Source organism: Sardina pilchardus, chromosome 4 (genome assembly GCF_963854185.1).
Source record: "Sardina pilchardus chromosome 4, fSarPil1.1, whole genome shotgun sequence".
Lineage (NCBI taxonomy): Eukaryota > Metazoa > Chordata > Actinopteri > Clupeiformes > Clupeidae > Sardina > Sardina pilchardus.
Window position 1 is genome coordinate 23,913,116 of NC_084997.1, and position 15,383 is coordinate 23,928,498.

Here is a 15,383-nt window from a genome sequence, read left to right on the forward strand (position 1 = left end):
TGAAAATGAAAATGTAAAAGAAACCATGAAGACAACGAACAGGGCTGGACTGGACTGGGCATCTGGCATACCGGGCATTTTCCAGCTGGGCCAGACGGGTGCGCTTTTTGGGCCGATTGAATTCAATTATTACGTGTTATTGTTATTTTAAAACAACAACAATCAGCCCAAAGTAACGACAGTTTGCAGCCCATTGGTCCATTTTTTATACTGACACTAGACTGGCAGAATAAAAACGTGTGTCTCTGTCGCCACCTCTGTCCGACTGACCACTCCCTGTCCCTTGTCTCCTTCTGTTCGCAGTGGCAGCATCCATCCTCAACACAGGGTCAGTGGGACAGGGCATCGTCGTTGGAGTGGCAGGCTCCTGCTCTATGCACCACAATAAAGTCATAGGACTGCAGCTCCTCTATCCAGCATGCCACCTGACCCTCCGGCTATTTAAAGGACATGAGCCACTGGAGGGTAGAGTGGTCAGTCCTGACGGTAAACGGTAGCCCACAGAGGTTGTATTTGAAATGGTCCTACAGTATGCCACCACTCTCTCTCCAGGCTTAGCTGTGCCAGCATCCTGCCCACTCCCTTGCATCACAGTCCAGTCCCTCCAGAGGAGGGAGGGGTCAGCAGGAACCAACACAGGGGCCTCCCCCAGCATCTTCTGTAGCGAGGTGAACGCTGTTTGCCGCTCGCTGGTCCACACAATGTCTTTGTGCAGTACCCTGAACAGCGGTGCAGCCTGAGAAGAACCCCCTCACTAACCTCCTTCAATAAGAGGCTAAGCCCAAGAAGTTTTTCAGCTGTTGCTGGTCAGTTGGTGTGGGCCAGTCACTGACCGCTTGTACCTTGTTGTCCATTGTGCCAATGGCATCTCTGCCCAGCACTGTGCTCAAGGAATGACACCTCTCTCCGCATGAAGTGGCACTTTTCCGAGTGGAGTTTGAGACCTGCCGCTGCTAGATGCTCCAAAACGTGCCGCAGAGACTGGAGAGCTGTGGCCGTGGGCGAGGATGTCATTCAGGTGCCCCAGACACTCACGCCAGGGGACTCCTGACAGAACTAGGCTGAAGAATTGAAAAGCCCAAATGGGAGGACCGCTAGCTAAGTCCAAGGTTTCATCCACCCATGGCAGAGCGTAGAAGAGAAGTCCTCTCTTTTCACCTCATTGAGGCGTCTGTATAGTTCACACAACAGAAGCTCCACTCTCTGTTCTTCTTTGAGACCATGATAATGGGGATGGCCCACAGGCTGTCAGATGGCTCCAGAATACCCATCTGCTGCATCTCCCAGAGCACCTTATCTTTTCAACCTGTTGGGGGTCTAGATCAGAACAGTTCTGTCGCCACATGTTCTGTACTGCCGGCAAAGTCTTACAGTATTTCTCTAATAACATTTATTGGTAACATTTCGTAATAGCATTTCTTCTTTGCATGGTAGAGTTCACTACCCTGGAAATCCAGAGTTCTCGCAAGAGCACAATTTGAATTTGCTCAGCGACTCACTCTGACAATCAGTAATGATGATTGCCCACACAGGTTTACACAGAGTAATGAATACCTCCACATCTTTTTTATACCCCATCATGGTTTCACCTTTTGTTGCCCCCATCAATACATTTTTTAGATGTGTCACTCACTGGCATCAAATTCAAAATGTGCTTATATTTTCCATAAAATAGTAACATTTGAAAATTGTCAACGTCTGTCTATGTCCTTCTGCAGCTAAATATACTGTAGGTCTACGGGATTTGCAGATGATCGCATTCTGTTTTTATTTATGTTTTACACGTAACGTCCCAATCTGTTTGGAATTCGGATTGTATAAAAGTGTTGTGTATGTCTTCTTTACTTACTGTATGTCTTTGCGTGTCACAATGACAAGCAACATGAGGTGCATTAGAGGGAGTCAGGCTTAGATATCACTGTGCCCATCATCAGTCTGCTGCACGTAGTGCCATCTAGTGGTAGAATAATTCAGAGTTGTTGAGAAAGCAGTCACTGGGGAGGCATCAATTGCAGAACAATGTGTATGGATTTTCTTGCTATTGTGTGGTTTTGATGTTATTGTGAGTTGTGCGACTTCAGAGTTGACAATGGCAATTAATGCATCACAGATTGAATAAATATATCTATTGTTTCAAATGAGAGCGGAGATGTCTGAGGTACTGTTATGGAGCATTTGTAATAAAGCTATAACAATGCAATTTATTAGCTCCTTTAGGGTTTTTTGTTGTTGTTGTTGTTGTTGTTATTGTTGTTTTTTTTAAAAAAGCTCATTCACAAGATCCCTGCTCTACAATGGCTTCTATTGTGTAGGCCTAAGTGATCTTAACCATGTGTATTAATTGTTTACTATACTCGAATGTGTGAATTTAAAGACACTCCTAGAAGGTCCAGGGTCATAGAAGTGCATTATAGGAAAAATAAATTGGAATTATGAAATGAGACTTTGGGACAAATGTTGTTTTTAATGATCATACCAAAATATATTCATTCAAGTTGATCCAATGTCAAAACATTCCAACTGAAACTGAATATGCAATTTGAAATTTGGTCCAGTACACTGTACATTTGCACATGGGTGCAGTCATATGTATGATGGGGTAAACAAAAATAGAGCAATACTGTAAATAATTGTAATTATGGATTTTCATCATAAATGCATTTTGAATACACTCTCAGAAAATGCATAAATGCACTTTCTCAGCAAAGAAAAATTCCACACCAGGAAAAAGTAAAGTGAAATAAATATGTAACAGAAAGTAAAGTACATAAATATCAAGATGCACATTGATGATACATTCAAAGAAAAATATTTCCCAAAATGTTTGACTTGATTTAAATACTCACAACTCACAAAAACACTGTCATGACCTATAACACAATATGTGCATCTTTTGAGAAGGCCTCCGTTTTGAATTCTACACATCTCATATGTCAACCTATAATCTATAGGTTCACTTGAGTACAGTCAAAAGGATGTGAGATGCATTGGAATGTCTATTCAGTCATGTGTACAGTAGGTGAAAAGAAGTGACCATTATAGTAGCATGTATTACAGTAATGTCTACACAGAGTGCAACGTGTCTAAGGTTGCAAACCCCTGTTCTACTCAAAAAGGAGGCATTGATGGTTCAGCAGATATTGACAGTTCATCAAGTGACAAAAAGAGAATAAAGTCAAGCTGTACAGTACTGTATGTACAATGTGTCACACTGTATATCAGCATTTTGGTAAACATTCTCCTTGACCTAAAAAATGGTGAAACACAGACAAAACTTGACTACTGACAACTTCTTCTAAACCTTTCAATAAATATTGTATAAGAATGAGCTCCATTGTTTTTGTCAGCAGGTGATCTAACATCAGTAAAAAAAACATCTGAAAAAAAAAAATCAAGCTTCCCTCGTGCGTATCTAAGAGGTATCAATAACACTCACACCATTAAAAATGATACACAATATTGTGCATATCTTCAGAAAGGCCAGATGATTACGGGCTGTTAGTGGCATGCCAAGACATGGTCAGGGTCATTTGGACACTGTTCACTCCTCAACATTGATCAAGGTCAACCACCCAGATGTCCACATACAGTACCAGTTGCACAGGAACCCTGATATCACCGTGACGCATAGGCCTACGCTGAATATTCCGAGGACACTCTGAACAGGTTGTAGCGGTTGATGGCCCAACATGCGCCATCTACTGGCTAAACAGTAGAAAAAGTAACAGCAGATTTTGTTGGTTAGAGAGTACTCTTTGTATCTCCTCTCCTCCAGGCTAAAAAAAGAGCTTACTCGATGACTATGGTCAGAGGCCAGTAAGAAACCAAAATGACGTTGACAGGCCTGGACAGACAATGGCTCTGTTTTATCAAATGAGACGCAGAGGGAGAGAAGGAGATGGTTAGAGGCAGAGTTAGTGTGGCCAAAAGATGAAATGGATGGCACAAGCGAGCAGGACCATAATTCTTCTGCGGCCTGGCAGGGACTCATTCACTCGAACCGCTCATAGCTCTCCGTTTGCCTCACCCTGGGAGCCATATCAATCACTAGCCTGTGGCAGAGGGAGAGAGGAGAGAAAAAAGATCTTACATAACTCATCACTGTCCTTGAAAAAACAATTGATTCAAAACAACAGTGAGTATGATTTTTAACGGTTTCAGTGATTCAATCGTATTCACACATGATGTCAGTACATCCACCACATAACAGTGGAGTGGAGCCAACCTCTTTATCCTTTTGTTGATTTTTTTTCACTCTTACCCCATGTAGGATTTTTAACTCATTGGTGTACTTATATTTTTCTGTCTTGTGTTGGGACTGACTGTGAGTCTGAGTCTATGAGACTGTGAGACTGTGACTTTCGTGGCGTTAATATTTACTTGATTCCATAGGCGAGGATGGTGAGTCCTATGAGGATTCCAATGGTGCCATCCAGGAACCAGACGCTGTCGTGGTATCTGAAGACCTCCGCACTGATTAGTATAGAGAACCCCATGATCCCCCCGACGAAGGAGTTAAATCCTGCAAGCAACGTCGACAAACATTGAATAAGTGTGAACATTTCTTTACTTGCATACAGCTTTCTAAGAGTAAATGAGACAAAAAAATATACTATACAGAACTAGAGTACAGAACTGCTTTGCCTCAAGGCACTTACAGTGTACAGTAGGCTGGACAGAAAGGAAGCAGTTAAGGCTATAGTGAATTTTTAGCAGAACATCCAGGAGTTCTAGACTCTAACCCAAACCACCATTTCTTTACAATAATTCCAAAGAGCCAGAACTATTTGTGTATACAATTTAAGTAAATAAGCGCAACATATTTGATCATAAAAAAGTGTTGCTTTGAGGAATGAAAGAGTGAATGAATGAAAGAGAGGTCCTGCATCTACATACAGTACCATCAGTGATGAGTGCTCTGCTGGTGAGAACCTTCCCAAGTAGGAACTTCAGCACAGCCAGGACGAGACACAGCACCCCACTCACAACGGACACAATAAAAAGGAAGTCATCCTACATCAGGCAAAATCAGCAAGAGAGAGGTGTATTAAAGTTGTATATTGTTTTTTTTTTATTATTATTGTCTGTTTTTATAAAATTAAAACTGAGAACAACACAAAAACAGATTACTCTCTTAGGGGTGAATCTACAGTACAGGCATCAACAAGTGTTAATACCAATTTGGACTGGTATATACTGTATCTGCTATGCCACTATACATTATTAATTAAGTATTATGAATTAAGGTCCCCCCCCTTGAGTTGGCTCTTGATACTCACGACTTCAGGCAAGACCTGAGCTACCAGGTCATGGATAGCCTTTCCCACAATGCACAGGGAGGACAGGATGAACACAACTCCCAAGATCAAGCACGCTCTACATGGTAATTAAAAAAATATAAAGAAAAAAACAGTTGGTTTGTTAATACATTGTCATAAAAGTGTTTACATTACAGTATTAGATAAAAAGAGAAAGAAATGGGCTAGAGACATGAGAAAGGGCATGAAAGAGAAAGAGATAGAGACTAGAGAGAGGACTGGGTACTTGCATGTATTCTCTGTAGGCGGAGTGCACGGCGGCTGCATTGTTATAGCGCCACAACACAATAATTGAGGACAGTACATCTAATGTGGCATCAAACTGATAAGACAAAAGACACAGAGAATAGATTGCAACATGAAAACCCAACAAGAAAATTGCACAGTTGCCTCATTCCTCATAGTAACAGCTCTGAATAGTCTTCCTTTCAGTGAGTTAAAGCAAGATTCCAGTTTAACTACACTGATGACTGTTCTGGAAAGTGTCTTAGATATTATTGCAAAGCGTCACTCCTCCCATCCCTAAAACACTGCTGTCTCCAAGAGGGGAAAGATGCAGCATGGCTTAATTCTGGAAGGAGTCGTCCTTCTAAAATAGCTACACTGTCCTTACTGTCATTAGAATCACCAGGAATGCTATAAACAGAGACGGTTGATAAAGCTTAAGTCAAACTAAAGTATATTTGCTGTAAATGTCCATGCCATGGCCTTGGCATTATCAACCATTCAAACTAATTTTTTAATCTAAGGAGGAAACCAACACATCTGCAAACACTTGACATCAGGTTATGGTGTAATTTATGTTTTAATCATAGTTCTCACCACTCATCAGATATGATTGTAAAGTGTACCATAAAGAAAACTGCTCAATCTAAACAATCACTCTTTCTTGTGAACAATATTAATGAACTAATTAGTAACAGTAAATGAAACTTACACCAAATCCAAAGGCTGACACACTGTTTTTCATAATAGAAACAGCTAGAGGGGAAGAAAAGATATGCATGAGAACATGAAAGCATGAAACTCTCAATATATTCTATATTGCTATAAAACAGTTAAATAATACTCTGATAACTACAAAATATCCATAGATGTAATTCATACCGGCCTAACCATCATATCCATTGAACCTTGGCAGTAGCACATGTCTCATATGCCTCTGAGCTGCGCAAAGCTGCATCAGAGCTAATTTTAGCTAATCTCAGTTTGATGCAATACTCGATATCCCCTCATTGAAAAGCATTCGACATGTAATCCCGAGGTCTGAACCCCAGGTCTAGTCAGTACAGTAATTTCCCGCATATAAGCCGCATTGTGTATAAGCCGCAGGACAGTGTTTAATGAAAGTTAAAAGAAACAAAACCATATTAACACCATATTAACTTGCCCCCTGTATTAACCTCATATCTGAGGAAATGTTGCAAAATCATGTACAATGTATAAGCCGTGGCTAATAGTCGGGAAATTACGGGTACTCCTGGGATTATCACACCACCTGAACATTAACACTTTACTACAGATGTAAGCTGTGGACGAGCTGGAATGGTGTGGTATGGGCTAGAATGGACTGCTGTAGGAACACAGAGACTCGTTTCAACAATTAAGCCCCAAGAGGCGGTAGGCTCCATTCTGAGAGGGTTAAAATGGAGCTTTTAGTAATCAAGGATATTTGATCCAGTGGTTTTAGAACAACTAAGAGGCAGTGTTAGGCATGCTGTGAAGCCCTCTCTGCAGCAACTAATAACTTATATATCAAATCCTGGTAGTGCAGTAATATACAATGAAATGTGGTCACATCCAAATCCTTGATAAAATAGAGCCCAGAAAGATAAACTACAGTATATCATATTTCTTCATCCTGTGGGAATAAACTATGATAAATAAATCTAGACCCTTCTAGGAGAGACCATTGTACACCATTCGGGCTATTTTAAGCCCAGGACTGTCTACATTCCAGAGTGAAATCCATAAGAACACAGAACAAGATGGGAGTGGGGTGGGGTGGGGTCACTGGGGTGGGGGTGGGGTGGGGGTGGGGGGGGTTGGGGGGGGTAGATCACAAGGAGAGGATCAAGAAACACAGCACATGGTCAACACAGCCAATGTTCCAATGTTTTTAGGAGCAAGACATCCATGGCCAGTGACTACTAACTTACCACACTGAGGCACTTATAAGACATATCACTCAAGTCTCTACAACCAACTTCTAATTTCCTGTTTAGCTACGTACATCATTTATAAAGAAAACTAAAAATATGCATGTACTTTCCTCAAATCAGACATACTCAACCAAGCCACCGTTTTCTCAGTATACACAACAACAACAACCTCTTCCACAAAAAGCGGCGAATAGGAGACCTGAATGATAATACATTGGCTCACAGTACGATTCCATCACTGCCTTGAGGCAGCTGCTGAAGATGTTGACGAATTTCCTCTCTGTGTTAATTGCCTGCTGTTACTGTGCTCCCAAATTAGGGTGAATGACTCCCAAATGACTTCCCAGCAGAGCTCGAGAAGGATAATTTGAGAAAACCACAGTAAGTTGCAGCACTGAGGGCAATCGGATTGTGTGTGTCAGTTACACACTAATGACTCTGCAAAACACATTTGACCAAAGATGTTTTCCTATGATATACACTGTAGTCCATGCTTTTACATTTAGTGTGCACAAATATAAGCTGACCAAACACGACATGACCAGACCTGTACAGGAGTTTTTCTCTCCACATTGTGAAGTACATTCAATTAATCTATCCATTTTTCAAATGTATTTGGCACTGGGAATCAGAGCAGAACATACTCGGCAATATCCTGTAGGTAATATACTGCAGTGACAGAGCAGGGAAACTTTTGTGGAAACAAAAAAGGTGGGGGGGAAAACTAAAAACTAAAACAAAAACTCTGGGCATAACCCAATCTTTACTACCTTGCTCCTTGAGTGTAAGGTTTCACTAACTATGGAATACTTTTGATTCCTATCCCAGCATAGCCGAAGTAACCATTGCTACACATAATTAGTCAAACTTAATTTGAGTGGGACATTTTGCTGTCATGTGTCAACACTTTGCTGACAGTAAGGGATGTGGCATGTTAACATTTAGTCTTATGGTTGGTTTAAGGTGCTGTTTGCAGTTGAGGTAGGGCTGGGGTTTGAGGATTAGGATCAAGATTGGGTAATGGGAATGAGTCAGTTTACAGGTAATTTGTCGTTGTAAAAGTTAGTGACAATTGTATGGCAGTATATGACAGTATATGACAGTAACGCCAATAAGCACAGTGTAAGATAGTTTGCATTAGTATAGTAAATTCCTGCGCATTGTGTATAAGCTGCAGGACAGTGTTTTATGCAAGAAACAAAATCATATTAATACCATATTAACTGCCCCCGTGTTTTAACCTCATAGCTGAAGAAATTTTGCTAAATCAATGTATAAGCTGTGGCTAATAGTTGGAAAATTATGGTAGTTTAAAAGCTTCCTTTACAATTTTACAATAAATCATAAAGTGTTCTGAGACAATTGTGATAGGCATGACAACACTGCATGAATAACCATGTTGCACTGAAGAAGATATTAGAAAGCAGATCACTATGTTGCTCTCTATGTCACCAGAACGCCTCCATAAACCAGCTGGGGTAGCAGACAGCTTCTGTGGGCCGTGTCTGATAGAGAGAGTGGGTATGTTTAAACTGTCAGAGGCGCTGCAGAAAATAGTCGACTTTGCTCATCTAAATGCCTACTATTATTATCCTCTATTGTCTACCCTCTTGTCGTGTAATTAACTGTCGAGTCAATGACTGCAATTCCCTCTGAGTTGCAGAGGGGAAAGGGGAAATATCAGTGTTGCTAGCACAGGAGAATAGGAAGTTGAATCATGCTTATTGATGCATATTGACTGGTCTGCTGTGATAAGTAAGAGAAACGGGTCTCATCTATGGACATATGCATCCTCCAAATGCAGATAGCATTACATTATTTCCCCCAGTTTTACCTTCTCAGATATTGCTCTGTCTATAAAGCATGCCTCTTCTGGACTTCCATTACACCATTTGAACAGCAGAGTGCGCTATTGCACATCATTCTTTCATGAGGGATGAGGGTGTTACAAACATATTTCTTCCCCTTCCGTTCTCCCTCTTCCCCGCATTCTTTATTGCGCTCAAACTTCATTATTACTTTTGAGAATATCCTACTTCATTCAGTTTTAAGGTAGGATACTTCCCTGAATAATGTTTCTAAATCATAGTATAAGTACATGAGTGGTTCATTACAATGTACTTACAAACAGTAGGCTACATGGTCTTAGCTGGCACTATTGCTGTTTGTCAAACAGATATCACACTCTTAGGAATATTGTGACAACAGTTGGAGGTCGAATCATAGATTCAGCTGTGAATCTTTCATTAGACACGCTTCTCCTGGTATGGACAGATGCCAAGTTAGCAGTGAGGCAGAAAATCCCGTCTCATTAGCTGTGTCACTGACTAAACTGTGTATTCTAAATTCCACATTCTGTCTGCTCCGCACATTGTCCAGCAGCAGCAGCAGCTCTTTGTGCTGTCAGATAAGGCCATAATAAGACACTCTACGAGACACACTGACTCAAAACTATTTGGGATTTTATTTATTTACACAAATTAAGAATGCCAGGATTCCCCCCCCCCCCTTTAGCCATTTTCCCCGACTATAAAAGAATCAATTCTTTGACCGTAGCACCAGCCCAGATATTAGTGCATCATATGATGTGTCTTTCTGTGCGCTGCTGGCACCGTGAGGCGGAGAATCTTTCTGGAGCTGATAGAGCGGAGGAGGAAAACAACAGCGTCCAGTGTTTACGATCTCCGCCGAGGACTCAGCTGAGGGACAGTCACAAGCTTAACGCAGCAGTTGGATGACTCAGTGATTTTGTTTTTACTTGCGTGTAGCAGACACTGGCAATCAGTAGGCCTATGCAATGCCTCAGTGTTCGATGAGACAATGGTATGGAAAGTGGCGAGAGGTATCTCATTACACGTGTGTGTGTGTGTGTGTGTGTGTGTGTGTGTGTGTGTGTGTGTGTGTGTGTGTGTGTGTGTGTGTGTGTGTGTGTGTGTGTGTGTGTGTGTGTGTGTGTGTGTGTGTGTGTGTGCGTGTGGGTGTGTGGGTGGGTGGGTGTGTTTTGTGTGTGTGTGTGTGTGTGTGTGTGTGTGTGTGTGTGTGTGTGGAGGGGGCATAAAATAGTGTGTATGCTGCATTCAGGAGAAGCCTCTGACTCCTGCACAGAGGATTGTTATCCACAGAACACGAATCAGATCGCTGCTCATACCAGGCAGAGATTGTGCTAATACAACAGAAAGACATCTTACTAACTGTCCTTCGAAATTAAGACCTATTTGCTTGGTAATAAGATGATGGTCTGTCTTCAATTACCTCATCATAAAATACTGGTATGCATAATCATTCATTCAAATGATGAAATAGCCATGTGTAGGATATACTGTAAATAGGACTGGATTATAGTATGATATGATTTTGGATGAATAGTTGAGTGTAAAGATTATGCAAGGAAACACAATACTCACTGAAGGCCGCAACAGCCAGGATGAGTGTAATTATGATGGAAATCCACGACACCCACAATGCTCTCTTGCGGTACCTCTGAGCTTCATAAGGTTTCAGTCTCAAGCTGCTCTCCAGCAAATCTGTGTGGAGAAGAGAGCATTTCCAGTGAGGTTTCCACATTACTCCACATTACTGAGGGGAAAAGTCATGGGTTGTAGTTTAACAACCAGCAGACAGTAAAATATAACCACATGTGACATTTAGTCAGAAGATGGAGATTTTTGAAGGGAACTGCTTTTGAGATTACATGAATCCCAATGATGTTAGGCATTTTTTATTCATGAGGATCTCAATAAACGTCTAGACAAAGTTTCATGAGTAGTGTCGTTTATACTGAATTGACATAAGGATTGCATTTCTGCTAAATGTTCCATTAGTTAATTAAATTGTACATACTATTATGAAATACTCTCATTTCAAAGAATATCTGTAGCCACACATCGCCATAGGAATAAACAAAGGACCAAGATTCATGACAGGTCCTAATTTAGGGGTGATATCTTTCAAACTGACAAATTCTTTGATAATCGACTCCTTCCAGAAGTCACAACAAGTGGCTGCAGTCACAACATGATTTGGTATTGCAATGTTAATCTATCAAATCCAAGGCCTTAACCCTTAAGATGGTGCCTTCATGCCGACATGACAGGAATTTTGGAAATTGAACATTCTAAGGAATAGCCTATATGGGTTCATTGACTTCAACATGGAATGTTAGAACCTTACACTGTTGCAGAGCAGATTTTTTATGTTACAATGTTCAAAACTCCCCTGTGACCCGATCAGACAAAATGAATCACAAGTCGCACATTTTAATTTTGAGATACAGGCCGATTACAGTACTTCAAAAAATATTGAAAATATAAATGTGTCTTTTTTGTGTTATATGAAAGACGTTCCAAGTTTCATAACCAAGACAGAAATGTAAGTAAAGTTAAACAAATGTATTTTTCAAGTCGGCGAACAACTCAAGATATGACTTCAACCAAAATATTGTTTTAAAGCTCTGTCCATTGATACCATAATCTCAATTTTGAATTTTGGGTCACTGTGATTTTTTCCAGATCGGGTCACCCTTACTTAAGGGCTAAACAATGGTGATAGCTATGGCAACACTTAGAAATCATTCACTGTGCACTCAACCTTTGAAACAGAGACCAGAGAATCCTCACACTGGTTGTGCCAAATGCCACCAGCAGCTCATAGAGACAGTAGCATGCCCTCATAGAGATGTAGCATGCATCCATGCCCCCATAGAGATGTAGCATGCATCCATGCCCTCATAGAGACGTAGCATGCATCCATGCCCTCATAGAGAGGTAGCCATGCATCCATGCCCTCATAGAGATGTAGCATGCATCCATGCCCTCATAGAGACGTAGTAGTTATTCATGCCCTCATAGAGATGTAGCATGCATCCATGCCCTCATAGAGACGTAGTAGTTATTCATGCCCTCATAGAGATGTAGCATGCATCCATGCCCTCATAGAGACGTAGCATGCATCCATGCCCTCATAGAGATGTAGCCATGCATCCATGCCCTCATAGAGACGTAGCATGCATCCATGCCCTCATAGAGAGGTAGCATGCATCCATGCCCTCATAGAGACGTAGTAGTCATTCATACCCTCCATGATCCCACCATTCACAAGCCTATTTTACAGAACCCAAGACCTCAGGATATTACAACTAAAACTACCATCACTATATAGGAGGGAAAAACGTCTGCAATAGGACTCTCTCTCTCTCTCTCTCTCTCTCTCCCTTCCTCCCTCCCTCCCTCTAATACAGTCTTCAGAGATTTGTGAAGACAGTCACATGTTCACATGTTCCCTGCAGTGAAGGAGTGTGTTGAGTCAATATCAGGTCAGTGTGATTATGGTGGAGGCAGCGGAGAGTACGAGGGAATGGGGCCCGCTCACATGATCCATACTTTCAGTTACAACTGAGAACATGATGTGCAGCCACAGCACTAAAACCCTTTAGTCTGAACACAGAAAAAGTCTATGCAAAGAATCAGGCACTGCACACACACACACACACACACACACACACACACACACACACACACACACACACACACACACACACACACACACACACAAACACACACACACACACACACACACACACACACACACACACACACACACACCTGGCCATAGTGCGCAATGCAAAGCAGCACACTAAAAAACGAACCAACTGAACAAACACCAAAATACACACGTTCACCACATTTTGAAATTCTGTCAGTTACATACAGACAGACAGGCAAACATACATACGATCACATGCACATGCACAAACCCTGCTAATGCAATCACAGGCACATGAAAACACATAGAGCATACTCATGTGATGTGTGAATATTGAAAGCTGTATAAGATCACTGCCTCAGTAACCAAGATTTTTTTCTCAGAATCCATACCCCCCAATACATACACACACACACACACACACACACACACACACACACACACACACACACACACACACAAACTTCCACATGAATATCTGAGATCTGAGACTAAGGCTATCAGAAGAACAACTGGCAAGCGCAATGGCATTACTTACTGTGTGAAAACTCTGTGAACTGTGTGAAAACCTTTTTTTATCCCCATGTCTGTTCACAATGGCTGATATTTTTCTTTCAAGTAATTACAACTCTCATGACTCAACAGTAATCCAGCTTGAGGATAATGGCAAAGTGAAAAGCTGCAATACTTATGAATTGTAATACCATACTAATAAGACCAAGTGTTACTCCAAAGCTGTCATTCCACTGATCTAAATTATGATTACGACTTTTGAAAAAATAGGCCTATATATGTTGCCAATGCTGGTGCCAAAGTTACATTTTCCAATCCATCATCACATTGCACTGCTCATTATGGCTAGGGCATATATTTGAGACCAAGGATGTTTATTGCTATTGGCATGCACATTGGTAGTATTTTATGGAATAACTGTGGTATCAGAACTGGAATGTGGCTACACTTAACCTGTAGAATAAAGATTAAAGCCTGACACTGACTATAGATGATTTACAATAACTTCCAAACGCGGACGAGAAATGGGAACACAATTATAATCCAAACTATTTATGTTGATGTGTTTACTCTCAAGCACCTTACGTTTTGAGAGACTGAGAACATAAAAGCTGTGAAAGTATGGCTTCCACTACACATATGCTCACATTGCTTTACCTGCGCTGATGGGAACGTTATGTTATTGTAAGAAATTATATCACGTCAAATATTCCTGAAATTAGACGTAGACAATAATCGTAGATGCGAAGTCTAGTCAGCCTGTTGTTTACGTGTTCATTTCTTCTAAACAATTTGTGATCATCTCATCTCATTCATGTAACTTGATTCTTATTAGTTTTATTTATTTATTTATTTTCAATAAGTTTGTCCGTATAAGAACGTGTCCACTTTTGGCTGTGTTAATCTATAGGCCTATATTAAACTCAGCTAGTTTAATCATCAGCTCTATTTGGCAGCTCAAGATGCGACTTATAACAGGTTACAAGTTGCCTTGATTAGTAACGAATACAGATAACCTACCTTGGCCCTCTACGCCCTCTCTAACTTTCATCTCGTGGTCTCCATCCATATCAGATGAAGTCGACCGGGGCAGGTTGTGACTTGGAGGAGAAGTCCGTCCGTTCATCACGGTTGTGGAACCCATCGTAGAGTTTGGGCTATTATAGGACTCTGGAGCAACAGAGTCCGTCATCTTTCAACGCTAAATTTGTTTTACGTAGCCTACACATGGGAGTAACAGAAACTAAAACAATTTGAAGTTGGAATGCTCATTGAATCAGCAAACGGCAGACCCTTCCCCTCTCACGAGCTCGCAAACAAGACCCATTAACTGCAGCAATCGGATTAGTTCGCCTATACAAACCATTAACGCAACGGGGTTAGCCTACCAGCTGGGATGGGCTGAGTCCACATGTGTGTATGCTAATGTAGGCTATTTGGCCAGTAAAGTAAGCCTCTCCCCCAAACAATCGTGTATTCGTCATAATAAATCTTATCTCAATAGGCCAACTAACTTATGCTATAACAGGCAATAAAACTGATCTCCATACGTCCACATTACTTAATGCGTCCACAAGATGGCATAACCTGCATACTGGAAATGTCTTCAGAGTCAACTCAATTTTCAACGACCATGGAATTTCACACCAGGTTTAGCCTATCATATGCAGTGTGCATATGCAGGAATGTATGAATGAGTAGGCTACTACAATATGCAATATGATTTGCACTTCTAAGACCAATATCTTTAGGCGTGATCTTTTTCCACAGCAGTTTTTGGAGAGGACATATTTAGCGCTCGTAAGCCTAAGATAAACATAGGCCTACCACTACCCTGAAATTATTTAGGACTACTATATTGATTTTACAGGTAGGTCTATGTAGGTTCAAAGTCTAGCTTGTTTCCCGC

The 15,383-nt window shown here is 41.1% G+C and overlaps 1 protein-coding gene across 1 annotated transcript; it reads right to left on the minus strand.

Annotated features, from left to right (window-relative positions):
* Positions 1–2,462: 2,462 nt before the first annotated feature.
* LOC134077830 (transmembrane protein 163a-like) lies at positions 2,463–15,184 on the minus strand. The gene is made up of 8 exons (XM_062533471.1): positions 14,495–15,184; positions 10,885–11,004; positions 6,256–6,299; positions 5,549–5,640; positions 5,280–5,376; positions 4,902–5,013; positions 4,381–4,522; positions 2,463–4,052 (listed from the first exon to the last, which is right to left on the minus strand). The coding sequence occupies exons 1-8, from the start codon at positions 14,664–14,666 to the stop codon at positions 3,992–3,994; spliced, it is 840 nt and encodes a 279-aa protein (XP_062389455.1). The 5' UTR covers positions 14,667–15,184; the 3' UTR covers positions 2,463–3,991.
* Positions 15,185–15,383: the final 199 nt, after the last annotated feature.